Source organism: Desmodus rotundus, chromosome 3 (genome assembly GCF_022682495.2).
Source record: "Desmodus rotundus isolate HL8 chromosome 3, HLdesRot8A.1, whole genome shotgun sequence".
Lineage (NCBI taxonomy): Eukaryota > Metazoa > Chordata > Mammalia > Chiroptera > Phyllostomidae > Desmodus > Desmodus rotundus.
This window is the reverse complement of record NC_071389.1, coordinates 196585312-196608518: the sequence shown is the minus strand read 5'-3', so window position 1 is coordinate 196608518 and position 23207 is coordinate 196585312. Positions and strand designations below refer to the sequence as shown.

Here is a 23207-nt window from a genome sequence, read left to right as displayed (position 1 = left end):
CGGGAGCCAATCAGGGCCAAGGAGGTGTTTCCCGGCCGCCTTTTTGCCTTCCCGCCAGGGCGGCCTCTGCTGGCAGACTGGGCGCCCTACGACCCGGAAGTGGTTGTTGTGGAGGAGGCCGCCCTGAAAGGGTGGAACTCGTGACGCTTCGCCTGGGACTCTAGCTCCTCTCACAGATCTGGCCGTGGCTCCTGTGGGAAAAGTGTAGCTGATTCTGAGGGGAACCGCAGCAATGACTTCCGTGCTGTCCTACGAAAGCTTGGTCCACGCTGTTGCCGGGGCCGTGGTGAGGCGGGGTCTTCACGCCCGGACCGCTGTGGGGTGTGGGGTTTTTCAGGGGTCACTTTTGGGGATAGGTCTAGACAGGGGATGGGGATGAGAGGGAGATCGTGAGGGTCGGGGTGTAGGGTGTCCTGTTGTGACTGTGGGAGGGAAAGGAAGAGGACTTAGAAGTTGCTGGAAAAATTCGGAGTAAGGGCCAACACTCCTCCGCCCCTGGCTACCGCTCTGGGCTCCTAGCGAGACTCCCTGGGACATAGACCATGGTGTCCCACATACCCACGGGGAGTCGGGCAGAAGATAATTGCTGGGGGGGTTGTTTGTTTGTGTTTTGTTTTTGGCTTCTGAAAGTTAAAGGCCACTGTTCCTCTTACCCCACGCCCACCGCACGCACACTTCGTCATGCCTGGGCCAGAGGAAAACCTAGGTATCAGATGCTTAACTACAACGTACCGTCACACAGTTGCTGCGGGCCTGAGGAAGTGCCTACCTAATAGGCTTATCTTTGGCCAATATTATTGGCATAAAATAATTTCTTTTTTAAAGTCGGGGTCAGAGTTGCTGTCCACTACAGGTATGATTTACTGTGATGTGCATGCTGAGTTCTTGGGCTTGTGGATGTCTCACGTCCATTTGCCACCAATCCCTTCTCTTGGAAACTTCCCCTCTCTACTTGGGGAATTTCCCCTCCTGGTCCTCATCCTGTTTCTCTGAGCGCCCTTTCTCATCTCCTCTAGCTGTCAGCGTGCACCTGTGGCAGTTGGAATCAGTGTGGCTTCAGAGGAATGTCACCGATCCCTCCCGTTAGCCTCCCAAACTCAGAGAGAGCTCATGTTCTGTGAGGACTAATCAGGCCTGGACCCCAGCTCCATTATTTGTTAGATAGGTGGCCTGTAAACTTTACTTTCCCAGTTTGTAAACTGGGGTTATTGATACTTAACTCGCAGAGTTGTTATGAGACTTAGTTGACACAATTGTTTGTGGCAGTGCCTGATGCAGGAGTCTCAGTTTGTTCATTAAACCGAAGGAGCCTTTCTGCCAGTGTAAAGACGCTGACTTGGAAGCTTGCTCAACAAGCTGCTGTAGGATGGGCTTGGAGGCCTGGGTTCCTGAAGGGGAGGAAACAAAGAGGCAAACAGGTTTCAGGGGAGCAAATCGTGGGAGACTTTTAACTCTTGAGTAGGAAAGAGAGCTAGCTAGCTATTGGAGGTTTAGAGCATGCAGCAACCTGCTGATTTACATTTTAAACATAATTGATGACTTACATTTTAAACATGATCACCCTGGCTGCAAGGGTGGAAGCAGGGAAGCTGTTACATCATCTCAGGCAAGAGATGATGATGGCTTGGACCAGGTTGGTAGCAGTGGAGGTTGTGGAAAATGGTCATCAATTTGGAATACATTTATAAGATAGAGCCAGCAGAGTTTGATGGTGGATTGGATATGGGGTGTAACAGAATGAGGGTTGGTTGACTCCCAATAGTTTTTTGTCTTCAGCAACTGGAAGGATGGTGTTCCCATTTACTGAGGTGGTGAAGGCTGTACAGAGAAGGTTTGAGAGGGGAAATATGATTTTGGACTAGTTACATTTTAAATATTTATTTTTGGAGAGAGGAGAAAGGGGGGAGGAGAAACATCAATGTGTGGTTGCCTCTCACACACCCCCAACTGTGGACCTAGCCTGCAACCCAGGCCTGTGCCCTGACTGGGAATCCAACTGGCGACCCTTTGGTTCACAGCCTGCGCTCAATCCACTGAACCACACCGGTCGGGGTTGCACTATTTACATTTTAAATGCCTAAGTGTAGTGATGAGACTAGATGAGTTCACTAAGAAAATGAGTGTGAACTGAGAGAAAAATCTCAGAGACTGAGCCCCAGAGCACCAACATTAAGAGGTTAGGGAAATGAGATAGCACCAGCAAAGGAGATTAAAGAAAGGCTAGTAGGGTAGGAGGAAAAGTAAGGGAATGTGGTGTTCAGAAAGTCACATGGAGAAGAGTATAGACCAACTGGGTCAGATACTACTCATGGGTCAAATAAGATGAGGACTAAGACTTAACCATTGAATTTGTCAACATGTTTCTCAACAAGAAAAATCCAATGGTTTCATGAGAAGACCAATTTTGATGGAATGGTAGGATGAATAGTTGGAGTACATCCAAGGGAAATTGAGAAATATTTGCTCTCCTTTTGTCTTTCAATAAATGCCATTTATTGAACACTGTTATTGCTCCCTATGTGCCATGCACAGTTCTCGGTGCTAGAGATAGCAGGGAGAACAAAGTGTTTTTCTTCATGAAGTTTGCATTCCAATGGGGAAGTCAGACAGTAGTTGATAAGCAAAATAGAATAATTTTAGATAGTGTTAAGTGTTATAAAAGAAATAAAAGAATGCTTGGCAGCCTTTCTGTAAGGAGGCAGGTGGTAAATATCTCACTTTGTGTAAAGTCTCTAGTGTAGCTACTCAACATTGCCATGATAGTGTGAGTGCAGCCACTGACAGTAAGTAAATAAATGGGCAGAGCTGTGTTCCAATAAAATCCTATTTACAGAACCAGGAAGTGGAGTAGACTTGGCCCTTAGGCCATAGTTGTCTGACCCTTGCTATAGAGAGTGACTGTGGAAAGAGATGATATATTTCTACCTAACCTAAAAGACATTTCCATTTTTTCCTCTTTTTATTGCCTATTTTTCTCTTGTTAAAAGTTCTGCTTGAAATTATGCACCCTGAATTTGCTATGGTTTTTCTTCTTCCATAAACTTATTTTAGAGTATCCTATAGACTTGTAAGAATTTTTTTCTCTTGCTCCCCATTGGGGCAGTACTGTTTTCTAGCACATAATCTGTGTTTGCTGTTTTTTTGAACTGTCCTGCTATAGAGTGGTTCTCAACTCTTTTTGCAAGCCTCTGTATTAAGGAAGGTTAAATCACACAATATGTACCCTATTTTTTTCTGGTTGCTACCAAAGGGAAAAAATTTCACCACAAAACAGGTCACTATAGTTGTTAAGAAAATTGGCATGCTTTTACTTTTTTTTCCTTTTTTTTAGAGAAAGGGAAAGGGAGAAAGGGGGAGAGGGTGAGAAACATCAGTGTGTGAGAGAGACATCGATTGTTTGCCTCTCACACCAGCTGGGGACCTGGCCTGCAACTCAGGCATGTACTCTGACTGGGAATCGAACCAGATACCCTTCAGTTCACAGGTCAGCACTCAATCCACCAGTCAGGGCTGCATTGCTTTCAATGGTATCTTATTGTGGTGATAGCTCATGTTTACTTAAATGTCCTGAACATGATGTTCAACCAGAGCTTTGAGGTGATGGAGAGTCAACTTAGCGTAGTGGTTAAGAGCACTTGGGCCAGGCAGCCTGGGTTGGAATCTTGGCTGTGCCCCTCCCCCACTATGTGACTTTGGTATGAGCTCCAAGGCTACCTGGAGTAGTTGCTTCTCCCCAAAGGATTGTTGGACCATTGTTTAAGATGTTGACTTACAGAGAACCAAGATGGCGGCGTAGGTAGACACACTGTGCCTCCTCGCACAACCTGAACTGACAGAAAATCGAACGGCAGGGAAGTCCGACACCAAGTAGATAAAAAAGAAACATTCATCCAGACCGGTAGGAGGGGCGGAGACAGGCACCAGGGCGGAGAGGACTCGCATGGCCGTGGCGGGAACGAGACTGGCGGAGTGTGGGACAAAGGGGGCAGGCAGTCTGACCACTAGCAGACCCTGCGGCCCCACATTCGCACACAGATAAACCAAGAGGGCCGGACTCAGAGTGGTGGAGAATGGGGCAGGCAGAGCGGTGGGTAGCACCCCGTGGCCCCATATTCGCGAATAGCTAAACCGGGACGAATGGCAGGGAGTGAAGCAGACCGTGCAACCCAGGGCTCCAGTGCAGGGAAATAAAGCCTCAAACCTCTTGAGTGAAAATATCCATGGGGATTGGGGCGGCAACAGGAGAGACTCCCAGCCTCACAGGAGAGGTCATTGGAGAGACCCACAGGGGCCTAGAGTGTTCACAGGCCCACCCACTCAAGAACCAGCACCAGAGGGGCCCAGTTTGATTGTGGGTAGCGGAGGGAGTGACTGGAGTCCGGTGGAGAGAGGAGCAGGCGCCATTGCTCCCTCTCGGCCCCTCCCCCACATACAGTGGCACAGCTCAGCGTCACAGCGCAGCACCAGTGTTACCCTGCCCGACCCCGGGAACACCTAAGGCTCCGCTCCTTTATGTAACAGACTCGCCAAGACAAAAAAAAAAAAAAAGGCCCAAATGACAGAACTCTTCAAAGCTCCAGAAAAAATACAACTAAGCGAGGAAGAGATAGCCAACATATCAGATGCACAGTTCAAAACACTGGTTATTAAAAAGCTCACAGAATTGGTTGAATTTGTTCGAAAACTAGATGGAAAAATGAAGGCTAAGCCAAGAGAAACAAAGGAAAGTGTACAGGGAACCAATAGTGATGACAAGGAAACTGGGACTCAAATCAATGGTATGGACCAGAAGGAAGAAAGAAACATGCAACCAGAAAAAAATGGAGAAACAAGAATTCGGAAAAATGAGGAGAGGCTTAGGAACCTCCAGGACATCTTGAAACATTCCAACATCCGAATTATAGGGGTGGCAGAAGGAGAAGAGGAAGAACAAAAAATTGAAAACTTATTTGAACAAATAATGAAGGAGAACTTCCCCAATCTGGCGAAGGAAATAGACTTCCAGGAAGTCCAGGAAACTCAGAGAGTCCCAAAGAAGCTGGACCCAAGGAGGAACACACCAAGGCACATCATAATTACATTAGCCAAGATTAAGCAGAAGGAGAGAATCTTAGAAGCAGCAAGAGCAAAGGACACAGTTACCTACAAAGGGGTTCCCATAAGACTATCAGCTGATTTCTCAAGAGACCTTACAGGCAAGAAGGGGATGAAAAGAAGTATTCCAAGTCATGAAAGGCAAGAGCCTACATCCAAGATTACTGTATCCAACAAAGCTATCATTTAGGATGAAAGGTCAGATAAAGTGCTTCTCAGATAAGGTCAAGTTAAAGGAGTTCATCATCACCAAGCCCTTATTATATGAAATGTTAAAGGGAGTTACCTAAGAAAAAGAAGATCAAAAATAGGAACAGTAAAAATGACAGCAAACTCGCAGTTACTAACAACCACACCTAAAACCAAAACAAAAGAAAACTAAGCAAACAACTAGAACAGAAACAGAACCACAGAAATGGAGATCACATGGAGGGTTATCAGTAGGGGATTGGGAGGGGGAGAGAGGGGGGAAAGGTACAGAGAATAAATAGCATAAACGATAGGTGGAAAATAGACGGGGAGGGTAAGAATAGTATAGGAAATGTGGAAGCCAAAGAACTTACAAGTATGACCCATGGACATGAACTATAGGGGGGGACTGTGGGAGGGAGGGGGTGGGCAGGATGGAGTGGAGTGGAGGGGGAAATGGGACAACTGTAATAGCACAATCAATAAATATATCAAAAAGAAAAAAAAAAGATGTTGACTTACAACCTTTTTAAGGTGAAGTTTCATGTTTGCTTTTTCCAAGTTCTATACTCACTCAGATCTAGTGTGGCATTATGGATACACACACATTTTAAAAATTGAAATAAATAAATGAGTGATTTTGAGTCTTGTGGCACACCATGGGATAATTGCAGACAATCTCGAGTGTTTGAAAACCAGAATTATACTGTTTAGGATAATGCTATATTTCTAATTGACAACTATTATATATTAATGGTCTCAGATGTAAATAATTCTCAAAACATTGAATATAATTAGATTTATAATAATTAGATTTGGGTTCTCATTAGATTAGCTTTGAAAGGTAGATTTTATTGTAGATTTTATTAGTAAAAGAGATTTTATTAGTCAAGATTCAAAGTCTAGGGAGAGGACCTATTAGCTATGTTCATGGTCAGGTGCTCACTCCTTGACTGTAAGAAATGGAGGGCGGGAGCCTGGATTTACGATCCTACCAAATTTGTATGCAGTGGGAAGAAGTAAAGTAATCAGCCCACCCTTAGGAAAAGGGAATGATACTGTATGGCCCAAAATATTAGATATATACTGTATCATGTCATTAATAAAACTTCAAAAGTCAGTCTTAAGAGTTTTATGCAGTCTTTTTTCCTTTTTAGCTTTTATTTATTTTTTATTGAATGTATTGGGGTTACATTGGTTAATAATTATATAGGTTTCAAGTGTACAATTTTATAATACATTATCTTTATGTATATATTATTGTGTGTTCATCATGCTAAGACTAGTATTGCAGTCTTTATTGTAATTATTTTTACTGTAAATATTGAGTCCTATTGCTAAAAGATGCTTAAGAAAGGATATACAGGAACCAACATTTGTTGAGTGGCAACTGTGTGCTTGGTACAATGCTAGGTATTTTCCATAAGTTAATTCTCACCCCTCACAGCAATATAAGCAGTTGGGTGTTGGTCCTACAGTTAGATGTTGGTCCCAAAATTAAAAAAGAGGAAATTGAGACATGGCGATTCCCAGTTATGTATTATACAGTATGTATTATAGCTGGGACCTGAACCTTGGTTTGTTTTAGTCCAAAGTCCATGCTCTTTCCATTAGACACTTGATGTGTTAATCCATTAGGCCAGTCTGTGTAGAGGTGTGAGAGTTAGCTTGGTTGTTTTATCAGGGGAAAGACTTATATTAACTCTGGTTAAGTGAATAACATTTTTGAACATGAAAACCACAGTAAGTGGCTTTCAATCTTGGAATTTCATTAGCTTAAGATCTACTACTGATCATTTATTTTAATTGTTTTTCTTTCTTTTAAAAATAATTCTTCTGTCCAGTAATGCCATGTACTCCATCAGGAGATGCTGTCCTCTGATTTCAGTGGTGATTCTGTGACTCACTCAGTTTTGGACTCCTCTCGGAAATTGACACTGGAACTGGCATTGCCCTTTTTTTTTTAACTATTTTTCATGCTTCAAGGGTGAATACGAACTTTGGAGAAGGTCGAATTTGGTGACTTGGTTGGTAGGCTAACCCAAACATCATTATTTGTACTTAAAAACTATTTATGTGTGTTTGCCTCTTATTCCCATTGTATTGCACATGTTTAGGGGACCAGGTCTTCCCCAGGCTTACCCCACTATTTCATTCTGACTGTCTGAGGTATTAAGTACTTAAGCTCAATTTCATGAGTGTTTGTGTTCACCAAATTAAAAAGTAGACTTTGGATGTTTATTGACCTTTCACAGGAGAGGCATAGCCCATAAAATGAATAAACCATCTCTGTTTTTGATATATAATCTCAAATGTAAATGCTGCTACATTTTTAAGAAAACTGAGTAACAACAGAGAGAGCCAAAAATGCTCAGGAACTTAGGCTGAAAACGATTTATGTGACTTTGCTTGCCATTTTTATCTAGCTCTCATCTGTCTCCTAGGCTACAGTATGGTATGGCCAACTGACAAAAAAAAAAAAACCTAACTTTTTTTTTTAGCTATTTAGTCATTGAATGTAATAATTATTTAATTGTTAGGTTCTTGCCCTTGAGGTGTCCATGGCCTAATAAGGAAGAAAAAGTCATTAATAACTAAATACAATATAGTTTAATGATTGCTGAGAAATAAAATTTTGTGTACAGAATACATGATACCATTAGAACCCAGGCGAGAAAGAAGTTAATTTACCATCTTAAATTCACTGTGTCCAATGTTGAACTAGTAATTTTTCAAAACTAGATCCTTCTTTTGACTTTCCTTTTTCATTTTTTAATTGTTTTTTTATTGGTTTTCTTTTTATTTATTTATTGGGTTTTTGGAGAGAAAGAAAAAAACATCGACTTGTTGTTCTACTTACTTATGTATTCATTGGTTGATTCTTGTATGTGCCCTGACCAGGGATTGAACCTGCAACCTTGTTGTATCAGGACGACACTCTAACCAACTTAAGTATCCGGCCATGGCCTTGACTTTCCTATTTATGTCAGTGGTATCCTTTATTCTTGTGACTCTTTTCTCTCTTTTATTCCCCATTCAGTAAATCAGCAAACAATAATTGATTCTCCCTGTTACAGTTCTTCTGAAACATATCCCTTTTTCATTTTTCTAGCCACCACTCAAACTGATTCAAGGCCTTACTCTTTTAAATCAGATGTTTTTGCTAGAGCAGTGTTTATAGTTGTGTTTTGGTCTGTCTGGTTGGAAGCTTTTTTTTTTTTAAAGGATTTTATTTATTTTTAGAGAGAGGGGAAGGGAGAGGGACATCAGTGTCTGGCATGCCCCCTACTGGGGATCTGGCTCACAACCCAGGCATGTGCCCTAACTGGGAATCAGGCTGGTGACTCTTTGGTTCACAGGCTGGCTCTCAATCCACGGAGCCACACCAGCCAGGGCAGGATGCTTTTGAAGTTACTTGGATAACTCCCTGAATGTCCCTTGGTGTGTTGTAAAAAAATTTTTTAAATCCTCACCCAAGGATATCTTCATTGATTTTAGAGAGAAAGAGACAGACAGGCATTGATAGGCTGCCTTCTGTACCTGCCTCAACCAAGGATTGACCCTGCAGCCTTTTGTGTACGGGTCAATGCTCTAACCAACTGAGCCACCCAGCCAGGGCACCTTTGGTGTGTTTCTTAATCAGATACCTGTTCACAGGTAATTTCAGAAATTGATAAATTTCAGATTTCTGGGGGTTTTCCCTTCCCTGGTTTTGTCATTTTCCTAATTTCATATCCTGGGTAAAATGGTTGCTGTTTTATGTTTGTTTTGAATTGCTTTTGTTTAGCATTTGTTACTCTATTAAATTTTATAAACTTTTGGGAGGCAGGGAATTAGGTTAGAAATATAATTAAATATACAAGGAATACAGAAGAGTAGTGTTAGATGTTATGGGGTAATAGATTCAAATTATGGTATGTTACCAACTTGCCTTTATACAGGCTTATCATGAAATAAGAATGAAATAAATAGTAAAGGATAAATACATTCTCAAGTTTTTAATATTTTAAATTTAATAATTAATATTTTAATGTTTACATTGTAAAATACTTATAATGCAATTTCTGTTTCTAACTAAGGAGCTGATCAAACCTGAAAATTTCCCTTTATAATAAAAGCCTGTATAAAATGTTTTTAAAAAATAACTTCTTAAAAACATTAATAAGGTGATAGGAATATAAGGAACTCTCAGACTGGAGAATGAGTAAAGAGAGGACCCAGGGTCAAGGAGAGCAGCTTTTGCCCTGCAGAAATTGCTTAACCAGGTAAACATGAACTTTAGATTTGTAGCTTCCAGGGATACAGGGAAGGTGAGAAAGAGCCCAGTCTGTCCAAGACAAGACGTCTAGTAGGGGATCACCTAATAAAGCTGGAATCCCAAAGGAATATGCTATAAAAATATATACGAAATAATCTTACTTCTTCCTGGGAAAATCAGCTATTTCCAAGCTTGGCACTGAATGGGGAATTGGGGGGATCATCACTGAGATTTTGAAACCACAAGATTGTACCCAAATTCCCACTACTTGCATGATTTGAAAACTTAAAGCCAGCAATTTAACTTAGAGTGCAGGGTGGTGAAGCCCCAGAGTGCCTGGCAGATATCCATTCCAGAGGTAGTTATCATTATGAGGTGTAAAGGAGTGCCCAGAAAGAAAATTTTGAGGGAAATGAGCAGCTCAATCCAACTAACTAAACTCACAGAGAAATAAGGCATTATGAATTAAAAATGTAGACAACAGTAACAATCCTAACAGGGAATTTTCAATCATAATCTTTTAATCCTCACCCAAGAATATCTTTTCATTGATTTTTAGAAAGAGAGGGAGATAAAGAAACCCATGTGGGAGAGAAACTTAGATCGGTTGTCTCCTGTAAGCTCCTGACCAGAGAGCAAACCTACAACCTAGGAATGTGCCCTGACCCGGGATCAAACGCACAGCCTTTTAGTGTAGGAGACGATGCTCCAACGAGCTGAGCCACCTGTCCAGGGCCTATGTGTCACCAGGACTTTGGATCAGGCAATATTTTTTTTTGTTTTTTTTGTTTTTAAGATTTTATTTATTTATTTATTTTTGGAGAGAGAGGGGGAGGGAGGGAGAAACAGAAAAACATCAATGTGAGAGAGAAATATTGATTGGTTGCCTCTTGTTCCCTCCCCAACCAGCTGAGGAAACAAACCTGCAACCCAGGCATGTGACCTGACAGGGAATCAAACTGGTGACCTTTAGCTTTGCAGTATGATTCCTTATTAAATGAGCCACCCCAGTCTAATGGTTTCTTAGATATGATACCAAAAGCACAAGTAATAAAATAAAAATATGCAAATTGTATTTCTTCTGAATTAAAACCTTTTGTACTTCAAAGACACTTTCAAGAAAGTGAAGACAACAGAATGGAAGGACATATTTGTAAATTACATATCTGATAAAGTCTAGTGTCCAGAATATATAAAGAATGTTCACAGCCTCAGTAATAGAAAGGCAAACAACCCAATTAAAAACGACAAAAGTTTTGAGTATACATTTCTCCAATGACCGCATACAAGTAGCCAATAAATACGTGAAAAGATGCCTGACAACATTAGTCATCAAGGAAATGCAAATCAAAACTTCAGTGAAATAGCAGTTCACACCCACTAGGATGGTGATAATCAAAAGGACAGGTAATAAGTATTGTAAGGATGTGGAGAAATTGGGACCCTCATATTTTCTCAGGAGAATATAGAATTGTGCAGCCACTGTGGAAAACAGTTTGGGTCTTCAAAATGTTACCAATAGAATTCAGCAATTACACTGTGAGAGAACTGAAAACATCCATACTCAAACTTTGATACAGATGTTCATAGCAGCATTATTCACAAAGCCAAAAGGTGGAAACAACTTAAGTCCTTCAACTGATGAGTGGATAAACAAAATGTGATACATCCATACAATAGAATATTTTTTAAAGATTTTATTTGTTTGTAGAGAGAGGGGAAGAGAGGGAGAGAAATATCTATCGGTTGCTGCTTGTGCGCCCCAACTGGGGACTGAACTTGCAACCCAGGCATGTGCCCTGACCGGGAATTGAACTGGGGACCTTTCTCTTTGTGGGATGACACCCAACCAACTGAGCCACACCTGTTAGGGCAGAATGTTTTTTCAACCATAATACAGAATGAAGTTCTAATTCTACAACATGGCTGAGCCTTGAAAGAAGCCAGTCACAAAAGTTCATGTATTTGATTTCATTTATATGAAATGTTTAGAGTAGGCAAAATAGAAAATAAATGTGTTTTCCAGGGTGTGGGAGGAGGAGAGAGTGGAGAGTGACTACTAATGATTATTGGTTTCCTTTTAGGGTAATAAAAATGTTCTAGAATTAAGTTGTGGTGATAGCCACACAACTTGTGAATATATGAAAAACTACTGAGTTATAAAGAAAACAAAAACTTTTCAGATACAGCTAAAATACCTAAAGGAAAATGAATTGCCTTTAAATCAAGTTTGGAAAAGAAGACAGACTTAAAAGTAATGAGCTAGGTATCCATTTCAAGAAGTTAGATGAGAATATCAAAATAAACCCAAAGAAAGGAAAAATGGAAGGTAGTAAAGAGGAGATTCATGAAATAAAAAATATAAACACAAAATACCCTGGCATGTAATGTGTGTTCATAATTGTTGAGAATGAAAATTTGACTATGGAAATGAAGAAAACAATATTCATTCACACATTTTTAGTAAAGTAATCATCCCACCATCCCTAACAGATAGAATCTGTGACGTCATGGTAGAATCATTTTTGTCTAAAAGGTAAGGAACTATGCTACACTATAATGACTTTCAAATCTGCATATTTACCCTAGAATCTCTGGAACTCCAGACTGATACCTGGCCACCTCCTGGACATCTTCAAATAGAAGTCTTTGAGACACTTAAACTTTAGCTAATTCAAACCCAAATTCAGTATCTCTTGCCCCAAAATTGCTCCCCTGGCAGTGTTTACCATTTCAGTTAATGACAACACTGTTATCCTGGTTCTTTAAGCTGGAAACCTGTGGTCCTTGAAGTTCCTCTTCTTCCCACATCTGTTCAAATCAGTCACTAGAATGATCCTTAATATACTTACCTCTAAAGAAGCCTTTGACTTGACCCTGCTTACCCCTAGAGGCTTTCATTCTACTCTTGATTTTGTGTTCTCTATTCTAATGATACCAGCTTCTGAATTTCCATAATGTTCAGTTCACTTTCAGACTTGTGCTTGCCTGCCCTTTTAGTATCCTTTTAGATGTTCTTTTTTTTCAAGATTTTATTTTATTTGCAGAGGTAGGGAAAGCGTTAGAGAGAGGGAGAGAAACATCAATTGGTTGCCTCTCACACGCCCCCAACTGGGGAGCTGGCCCACAACCCAGGCATGTGCCCTGATCAGGAATTGAACCAGCGACCTTTCAATTTGCAGGCTGGCACCCAGTCCACTGAACCACACCAGCCAGAGCTAGATGGTCTTTATCAGCTATGTAGTATCCCTGTTATTAAAAAAAAAAATGCCTCTAATAAATGATTCTTTCTAAGGTATCAATTATAGGCTATACTTACTCTTTATAGAGTTACTTTTTTTAAAAGATTTTATTTATTTATTTTTAGAGAGAGGGAAAGGGAGGGAGGAAGAGAGAAATATCAAGTGTGGCTGCCTCTCATGTGGCCCCCATTGGGGACCTGGCCCGCAACCCAGGCATGTGCCCTGACTGGGAATCGAACCGGCAACCCTTTGGTTTGCAGCCTGCGCTCAATCCACTGAGCTACGCCAGCCAGGCCTATAGAGTTACTTTTAAAGAGTTTCCTGCAGAGGACAGTTGCCAACCTAAAGGTAGTGTGATGTTTTCAGCAGTGTATGTCACACTGGTGGTATCAGCTGGTAACATCAGCTGAAAGGTATATTAGAAGTGATGTGTAAAATAATGTACTGTTTTTCATATTTAATAACATGTTTATAACAGCAGTTCTCGAACCTTTTGCTATCAGAACCACCTAAAAATTATTGCAGACTCTAAACAGCTTTGTTTATGTGATTATAACTCAATATTTATTGAATTTGAAATTAAAACTGAGAAATCATTAAGACATTCATTAAAAATATTAAACCCATTACATGTTAACATGTAACAATTTAACTGTTATTTTCCAAAAAATAAGTGTGACATTGTTTGATGTTTTTGTAAACGTCTCTAATGTTTGACATAATAGAAGATAGCTGGATCCTTTTATCTGCTTCTATATTCAGTCTTACAATATTACACGATATGTAGCCTCTGGAAAACTTTACTACACACTGAGAAAATGAGAAATAAAATGGCAAATAATGCTATAGCATTCTTATGAAAATAGTTTTGATCCTGCAGACCTCTGAAAAGGGTTTGGGGACTTTCAAGGATCTCCAGACCATACTTTGAGAATCCCTAGGTTATATTATTCTCTAGTATTTTGATATCTTTAAAAAAAGATACTTGCTTTTTCTCCACTTCAGACTAAAACTAACACATACTTACTGTTACAAAAAAATTAGAGATGCGTAATGAGGGAGATGGAAGCCACACTTAATTTTTTTCCTCCTGGTATACTCACTGTTAAGTATTTCTTCTTTGATTTTCCCAGATTTGTGTATTTGTGTTTGTGTCATGTGCACTTTTATAAATGGGAGAAAACAGTGAAGGTTAAAAGTCATTTATACCTTGATTGGAAAAAGATTGAGAACTGAAGTAGACCACTGAGCAGTAGAACTAGGAACCTGAGGGATCTTAATTTTAACTCAGGCTCTGCCACTTCAGCTTCAGTCAGACCTCTTGACTTCCCTGTCCTCAGTTCTCAGGCAAAGGGACTCCACTGCTAGGTGATCTCTGAAGGCTTTTCCAGCTCCAGGTACCAATGCAGTGTAGGAATTAATTAATTTTTCCAACACCAAATGGCTAAATGCCAGAGGGAAATAGTAAAATGTAATGTCTAAAAATGTTTGTTTTGGTGAAATACGAAAAGATTTTTCTCTGGAAATGGATCCTTTTGAATTTTAATGATTGTCAACAGTAGAACTCCCACTTAGATGATTAGAATTCTATGGGACTTAAAACAATGGACTTGTTTTTATGCCTCTGGCACAACCATATTGTACATTGTGGCTATATCTTCTCAGTATTTTGTACTTTCTAATTTTATAAAAGTGAACATAGAGCCTAAAGAGTGAAAAACACTGATTATTTATGAAAAAGAATTTAACTCAAATTCTGAAAAATCATGTACTTATATTATTGTATATAATAAATATTTTCCTTTTAGTAACAGCTGCCTATAAAAAGTCATCTGTGTATGCTCGACAAGGAGACAAATATAGCAAGTCGCCATTGTACAGAATAGCTATGTTTTGAACATACCTTCAGCATTTGGAATACATTTTCCTGTGTATATTAAGTTTACTTGCAGGTGCACATAGTCATACTGTTCATTAACAAGTTCAGGGCATATGCTATGCCAGGCTCTGCTTTGTTTTCCGACTAGTCCACTAGAAAGAAATATTTGACACATAAAATAAGCCTCATATTAGTACCTTTTTTTTTTACTAGTTTTTCTTTATCATTAATGTTTTTTTAAGTTTTAATTACAGCAGTGGTTGAGAGTATGGACTCTGGAGCCAGCCTGCCTGTGTTCAAATACTGATCTGTCACTTGCAAAGTGTATGACATTAGACAAGCTGCAAAACCTCTTAGTATCTGTTTCATCGTCTGAAAATGGAGAGTATAATAGTACATAACTCATTAGGTTGTTGTGAAGATTAAATACTTTTTAGTAAAATTCAGGTACAATTCAAATAACAAAATTAACCATTTTGAAGTGTACAATTCATTGGTACTGAGTACATTTACAAGTTGTAATCGCTACCTCTGTCTCATTTCAAAGTATTTTTTAAAAGATTTTAATTTATTTTTAGAGAGAGGGGAAGGGAAGGAGAAAAGGAGAGAAACATCAATGTGTGGTTGCCTCTCGCATACCTCCACCTGGGGACCTGGCCTGCAACCCAGGCCTGTGCTCTGACGGGGAATTGAAATGGCAACCCTTTGGTTCATAGGCCTGTGCTAAATCCACTGAGCTACACCGGTCAGGGCTCGAAACATTTTTTCATTTAATCTTTATTATATTTTTTCCATTACCGTTTAGTCCCCTTATACCCCTGCCCTCTCAAAACCTTTTTTTTTTTTTAACCTTTTGAATGGAGAAACAAAATGCAGTATGTACACACAATGGCATATTATTCAGCCATATAAAGAAATGAAAAACTGACACATGCTACAATGTGGATAAACCTTGAAAACATTAAGTGAAGTGAAAAAAGCCAGACACAGAGGTCACAGGTTACATTATTTTTATATGAAATATCCAGAATAGATACATCTGTTCTGCATATGAGACAGGAGCAGGTTCATGCTTGTCAGGGCTGAGTGAAGGGGGACTTTGGGGTGTGCCTGATTAATGGGTACAGAGTTTTGAGATGATGAAAACTGGAACATGATAGAGGTGGTTGCACAATATTGTGAATGCACTAAATGGTATAATTCAAAATGGCTAATTTTATGTTATGTGAATCCTACTTCAATTTAAAAATAATAATAATAATAAAGTCACTTATTATTTGGTTGCCCAAGAATCTTCAGGCAAGATCCTCGGGCAACCAAAGCCCAAGAGCCTATCAGTTTCTACTCTTTTAGGCCCCAGTGGCTTTCCCTTTCTTTCCCATGAGTTCACCTAAACATTTAAATGGTGTTATATTTTATTATGTACATTTTTTATACTTTATTTTTTATATTTAACAATTGTAGATATTTCATAGCTCATTGTTTAGGTTACCATATTGTTAGTAACAGAAGCCTCCATTTCACCCTTAAAATTTTAACTCTCATATTTAAACTTAGGTTTTCTAACAAAGCATAGAATAAGTATGTGTGTGTGTATCTTTTTTGTTTTTTTAATATATTTTATTGATTATGTTATTACGGTTGTACCATTTTCCCCCCTTTATTCCCCTCCATCCTGTAGGTCCCCTCCCACCCATATTCCCTCCCTTTAGTTCATGTCCATGGGTCATAAATACAAGCTCTTTGGCTTCTACATTTCTTATACTATTCTTACCCTCCCCCTGTCTATCTTCTACCTACCATTTATGCTACTTATTCTCTGTACCTTTCCCCCCTCTCTCCCCCTCCCACTCCCCTGTTGATAACCCTCCATGTGATCTCCATTTCTGTGATTCTGTTCCTGTTCTAGTTGTTTGCTTAGGTTGTTTTTGTTTTAGGTTTGGTTGTTAATAACTGTGAGTTTATTGTCATATTACTGTTCATATTTTTTATCTTCTTTTTCTTAGGTAAATCCCTTTAACATTTCATATAATAAGGACTTGGTGATGATGAACTCCTTTAACTTGACCTTATCTGAGAAGCACTTGATCTGCCCTTCCATTCTAAATGATAGCTCTGCGGCAGAGAGTAATGTTGGATGTAGGTCCTTGCCTTTCCTGACTTGGAATACTTCTTTCCAGCCCCTTCTTACCTGCAAAGTTTCTTTTGAGAAATCCGCTGACAGTCTTATGGGAACTCCTTTGTAGGTAACTGTGTCCTTCTCTCTTGCTGCTTCTAAGATTCTCTCCTTCTGCTTAATCTTGGCTAATGTAATTATGATGTGCCTTGGTGTGTTCCTCCTTGGGTCCAGCTTCTTTGGGACTCTCCAAGCTTCCTGGGCTTCTAGAAGTCTATTTCCTTTGCCAGATTGGGGAAGTTCTCTTTCATTATTTGTTCAAATAAGTTTTCAATTTCTTGCTCCTCCTTTTCTCCTCCTGGTAACCCAATGATTTGGATGTTGGAATGTTTAAACTTGTCCCAGAGGTTCCTAAGCCTGTCCTCATTTTTCTGAATTCTTGTTTCTTCATTCTGCTCTGGTTGAATGTTTATTTCTTCCTTCTGGTCCAAACCATTGATTTGAGCCCAGGTTTCCTTCCCGCCACTGTTGGTTCCCTGTACATTTTCCTTTATTTCACTTAGCATAGCCTTCACTTTGTCCTCCATTTTGCAACCATATTAAACCATTTCTGTGAGCATCCTGATTACCAGTGTTTTGAATTGTGCATCTAATAGTTGGCTATCTCTTCATTGCTTAGTTGTATTTTTTCTGGATCTTTGATCTGTTCTTTCATTTGGGCCTTTTTTTTTTTTTTTTTGTCTTGGTGCACCTGTTACATAAAGGGGAGGAGACTTAGGTGTTCACCAGGGCGGGACAGCCCAAGTCGCTGGGAGTGACGCCGTATATGGGGGAGGGGTACGGGAGAGAACAGTGCCTCTTGCTCCACTCTCTCCCAGTTTTCAGTCACTTCCCCCGCTACCCACAATCAAATTGGGCCCTTCTGGTGCTGATTCCCGGGTGGGTGGGTGGGTGGGCTTGTGTACGTTCCAGGACCCTGTAGGTCTCTCCAGTGACTCTCCTGTGAGTTTCTGCTACTGCTGCCTCAACCCCCACAGGTGTTTTCAATCAGAGGTTTGAGGCTTTATTTCCCTGCTGGAACTCTGGGTTGCTCAGTCTGTCTCACTCCCCAGTTGTGCCTCCCGGTTTATCTGTGTGAGAACATGGGACCTCCCGCTCCACCAGCTGCCGCCTCTCCAGGTCTGCCAGGCGCTCCCTTGCCGCACTTCCTCCTGTCCAGCTGCCTGTCTCCGCCCCTCCTACGGGTCTGGATGAATGTTTCTTCTTTATCTCCTTGGTTGTCAGACTTCCAAACAGTTCGATTTTCTGTCAGTTCTGGCTGGTTTTTGTTTTTAAATTTGTTGTCCTCCTTTTGGTTGTGTGAGGAGGCACAGTATGTCTACCTATGCCTCCATCTTGGCCAGAAGTCCCCCTCTTTTTCTTAAATAGGGTAAAACTGTTAAGGTTTTCATTTCTAACCCCCCTCCACACCCCTCCCCCTGCCAGGGATTGTGGTGAGAAGGCGACCTGGGCTTCTTGCAAAGTGTGGCAGTGGTTAGCTTTCTGGATGTGGAGTTTCCTGTTGTGACCAGTGTTCCTACTAAGCTTAGGCAAGTGCAGGTTCCCACATTCACAATTACTCACTAGGACTGGGATTACCTGGCTGTGATGGTCGTACCCAGCTAGTCAAGGAGAAATTTGCCCCATGTAGGTTGTGGGTTTGGTCTGCAGTTGGGCCCGTATGGAAGCAACCAGTTGATGGTCCTCTCTCACATCAATGTTTATTTCTTTCTGGCAGCCATGGAAAAAGACCCTCGGGTGACGATAAAAAGAAAATAAAATAATTTCACCCCAGAGCTTCCTTCTGCTTTCCAATGCTTGTTTCCACCTCTTGTAGTAATCTTGTTGTATTAGTTTTTTCTGTTGCTGCTGTAACAAATTACCATAGATTGAGTAGCTTAGAACAACACACATTTAGTATCTGTAGGTCTGTACGTCAGAAGTCTGATGCAGGTCTCACTGAGCTAAAATCAAGGTGTCAGCAGTGTTGTATTCCTTCTGGAGGCTCCAGGGGAGGGTCTGTTTGCTTGCCTAGTGACCCCTTAGTCCAGCAGTGATGGGTGAATCCTGACATTGCCTCATTCCCACCTGCTGTTTCACCTTCCTCTTTTACCTTTACGGACCCTTGTGATTACTTTGGGCCTGCTCAGATAATCCAGAATTATCTCTTGTTTTATTTTTCAATTACTATTGACATACAATAATAAATAATCTCTTTATCTTAAAGTTGGGATTAGCCACCTGCTTTGTCATGTAATGTGTTCATAGGTACTGGGGAGTAGGAAATGCCATTTTACTGAGGAGCATTATTCTGCCTACCACACCTTCTGTGCATTTGGGCCTATGATTTCCTCTTTCACAATAGCCTCACTCTGCTGTTCTTTAAATTTCTGCTCCACCAATCAGACCCCTCTTTGTTTTTCTACATAATACTTTTTAATATGTCTTTTTCATCATTACTGATGGAATGGGGAGGAGGCAATGGTGGATTTTCAATTTACCATCTTGATCTAGTCTTTCTAATAATACTAATAAATTTTAAAAGTATTACTTAGTTTTAATGGTGTGAATTTTTTATTCTAGTCCTTGAGGAGGTAATAGACCATTGACCTTTTTGGGCTGACTGTTCTCTGTATGTTGGTATAAGGTGTACTGTACATCAGTTGAAGAATTCGAGGTAGATAGGCAGGGGCTTCTAAGTTAGAAACCTTCAGGTGTCTGTTTAAAGCTGGCAGGGAGGAAGGATGGAGGTAGCCCACTTATTTGAAAAAGTAGTTCCCAGGCAGGACTTTTCTGCCTGGAGAGGCCCTGTCTACACAATAGCTGACATAGAGATGTAGTGCCGTGTACTAGGAAATAAATGCTGTAGCCTTGGTAACCTTAATCAGCATTCTCTAGCTTTCCAATTCCCATTTTTCTTGGAAATTGCCTATAAAGTGAGCAAGGATGCCAAAAGCATGGGTTTGTAAATGATAAACCTTTGTGAGTCCATTGTTTCTTGAGACATTAAATATTATCTAGTCCTTGCTAGCAAAGAACATTTATGTTGGAACCATCAAAGCATAAATAACTGAAAGTAGAGTGATTTTAATAAACATTTATTAAGAATCTATTGAAGAGATAGAACGTTCTTACTATCTGGTGGAAAAGTTAGATTCTACTGTAATATTCACTGTAAGGTAAGTGCTTTGTGAGTCGTAAACAAGTGCTAGAGGAACATAGAGGGATGAACTACCTACTATTTTAACCTAATGGGCAGGGAGTGGAAACATTTAACCTCAGTTTTGAAGAATACTAATAGGATAATACAATGTTCTCCCCATCAGGCTGGCTGACCTATTTAAATAGATAAGAGATCTAGCAAATTTTTGTTTGTATCTATAAAGTTGATGTAGTATCCGGTCGTTGTCACGATTTTAAAATTGTACCTAACTGTAATTAGATCAGTAGCCTAAAACTTGATCTTCTTCCTGAGATTATATACCACCAGTGGGCCTGCATCTGGGTTGAGAACCATAAACCTGTGAAGGATTTCATGTGTATAATGTCATCTGTAACTCTGTGCTTGTGGTTTTTATGCGTAGGATCTTGTGAATGGAAGGACTGGTTGTGGGCTGGTAAGAATAGCCCTTTTACCCACAGAAAATAGTGGATAATAATACGGGAAAGAAAAACTACACAAAATAAAAGCAGACACAGGAGACCAGAAAAGACCAGAAGTGTCAATGGTGCATATATCACGAGAGAGAAACAAAGAAAAGCAGGCCTTCTGACAGCAAAAGAAGTAGATAGTGCTGGAAGAAGGAATAGTTAGACTGTGGGAGCTTGTGACAGGTTCTTCCTTGATCGTTTCTGTCATTGTGCTGCCTTGGATGAGTAATAGAATTTTTAGTGCTGCCTTGGATGAGTAATAGAATTTTTAGCAAAGAGAATGTCCCTATTTTATATAAAGCATGGCAAACAAAACAATTATAAAGAACAGTATGATACTTATCACTTCTTATACTTTGTGGTGAATATCTTGATTAAGCATGAAGAATAGATGTGTCTGATCGCTGGATATTTTGGTGTTGGAGCATAGGAGCAGCAACTGGCCTGTAAAAGGTTAAAAATCCATTTGTCTGCTATCCTTGACCTGTGTCCTAGGTTGCAAAACCCTAAGGTTGTCATCTCAAGGGACCCACTACTTTTTAAAAATATATATTTTATTTATTTTCAGAGAGAAAGAGAGGGAGAGGAACATCCATGTGCAAGAGATACATAGATCAGTTGCCTCTCACATGCCCCAACTGGGGACCTGGCCCACAATCCAGGCATTTGCCTGGACTGGGAATCGAACCAGTGGCCTTTCCGTTTGCAGGCTGGCACTCAATCCACTTGAGCCATACCAGCCAGGACTACTTTTTTTTTTTTTAATATCAGAGAGGAAGAAAGATATTTCTTCCAGAAAATTTAATACATCTGTTTAACTATATAACTGTAGAGGTTTAAACGATAATAATCCCAATAGGTTAAAATATTTGTGTGTATTAATTGAAAACATGATTTGACCCATCATTAATAACGAACTTTTGTTCATTAAAAAAAAGTTGTGGCTCATTGTTTTGTGAAGTGTAATGGCTAATGGTTTTTCAAACTTTTCAGGGCAGCGTGACAGCAATGACAGTGTTCTTTCCTTTGGATACAGCTCGGCTTCGTCTCCAAGGTGAGTATCCTTTGTATTTCTGTTCATTTGGTGTCAGGAAGCAAATGGATTTTTCTGGGAAGTTCTAAATTAACCTAAGGGTATTGTTTCGTTAGAGTTCTGTTGTCCATTTTCACTGACTTTAAATACTCATTATAGTTGCTATTTCCTAATAAACAGAGAGGCATTCATGGATCAGTCATAGCCTTAGCCATTTTCTATTCTGAGATAAGTTGAGTGGGCTTACATTAACAGTTCTGAATCATTACAATCCTAATAAATAATAGGATTTTTTAAAGGTACAGTGGAGAGTTTTTGCTGGAGGCAGATTTTCTCAAACGAGAAGAGAGAATAGGAAATGTAGTGGAGCTAAATACCCACTGTCTTTGCTCATCTAGGCATGAGTCCTAGTTTGCCTCTTTTGTTTATAGGACTGTGTAACTCTAACTCCTGCTTGTTTTTTTGTCAGTATTTTTCAACTTGAAATAATAAACCTATGCCAAAATATACATGAAGTGGTAAGAGTAAGATGAGCTTTGATTAAATTAATTGCTGTGTTAAAACCCTTTTAACTACTATTTTAAATTAATTTTAGAGTTTTATGATGGGTAATAATTTCATATGACTCGACTCAAAAAACAAAATGTGTTTTTAATATATACAGTACAGTGAAACATCCCACTCCACTCTGTCCCCTTTTCCTTTTTCTCTTCCCTGCAGATAATGTCCTTACTAGTTTCTCAAATGGCTTTGCAGAGTTTCTTTATGGAGTAACGAGCAAATAAGAGTGTATGTCCTTTTCTTCCTTAACAAAAACATACTCTTCACACTGCTCTGTAACCTTGCATTTTTCACTTGATATTCTATTTTGGAAGCCTTCCAAATCAGTGCGCTGGGAGCCTCTTCATCCTTCTAGCTATAGAGTGTTCCATGGCACGAATGCACCCCCCATTGGAGATTCTTGGGTTGTTTCTTCTCTCTTGTAATATAGACTTGTTCATGTGCCACTTTGTTTCTGTAAGTTCTGTGGGGTAAATTCCTAGAAGGGATTGCTGGATCAAAGGGTAAATGTGCTTGTGATTTTGATAGAGATTGCCAAATTTCCTTCTATATAGGCATCTGAATTTTTGCCACCCTGCAAGCCATTTAGGTACCAGTTTAATTCTTAAGAAATCGGTTCATTTCCACATTTTTATGTTATTCTTCAAATTTGGGTATGAAATTTGAAGTTAATTGAAGTAGGTTTTATTTTCAGTAAGAATGCCAAGAAAAGCAGAATTCTCATCCTTTTGAGACCTTTTATATTTTTAAATTAGGAAGTAGAACACAAGGCTAAAACTTTAGAAACTTGAGTTTTCATCCTGACTTTGCTGCCAACTGTGTGTCCTTCACAGCTTTTGTGTCTGCAGCCTCTTCTCTAAAAGAGAGATGGTAGTTTATTTCCTCTCTGCTTTGTAAGATGTTAAGATAAAAATGAGAATATGTAACTTTGGGGGCAAAAACGAGAGCCTTATGATGATAAGAAATAAATTTCACACCCTGACTGGTGTGGCTCAGGTGGTTGGGCATCTTTCTACAAGGCAAAAGGTTGCCAATTTGATTCCTGTGTATCAAAATTTATCCCTGGACAGGGCTCATAAGCAGAGGCAACCAATTGACGTTTCTCTCTCACACTGATGTTTTCTCCCTCTCTTTCTCCCTCCCTT

At 39.8% G+C, this 23207-nt stretch overlaps 1 protein-coding gene across 1 annotated transcript in view; it reads left to right on the top strand.

Annotated features, from left to right (window-relative positions):
• Positions 1-100: 100 nt before the first annotated feature.
• The window catches only part of SLC25A17 (solute carrier family 25 member 17), a 45028-nt gene continuing 21921 nt past the window's right edge, over positions 101-23207 (top strand). Inside the window, exons 1-2 of the mRNA XM_024579272.3 lie at positions 101-286; positions 21462-21522. Coding sequence (XP_024435040.1) covers positions 233-286; positions 21462-21522 — 115 coding nt within the window. The 5' untranslated portion in view covers positions 101-232. The remainder of the gene's footprint in view (positions 287-21461; positions 21523-23207) is intronic.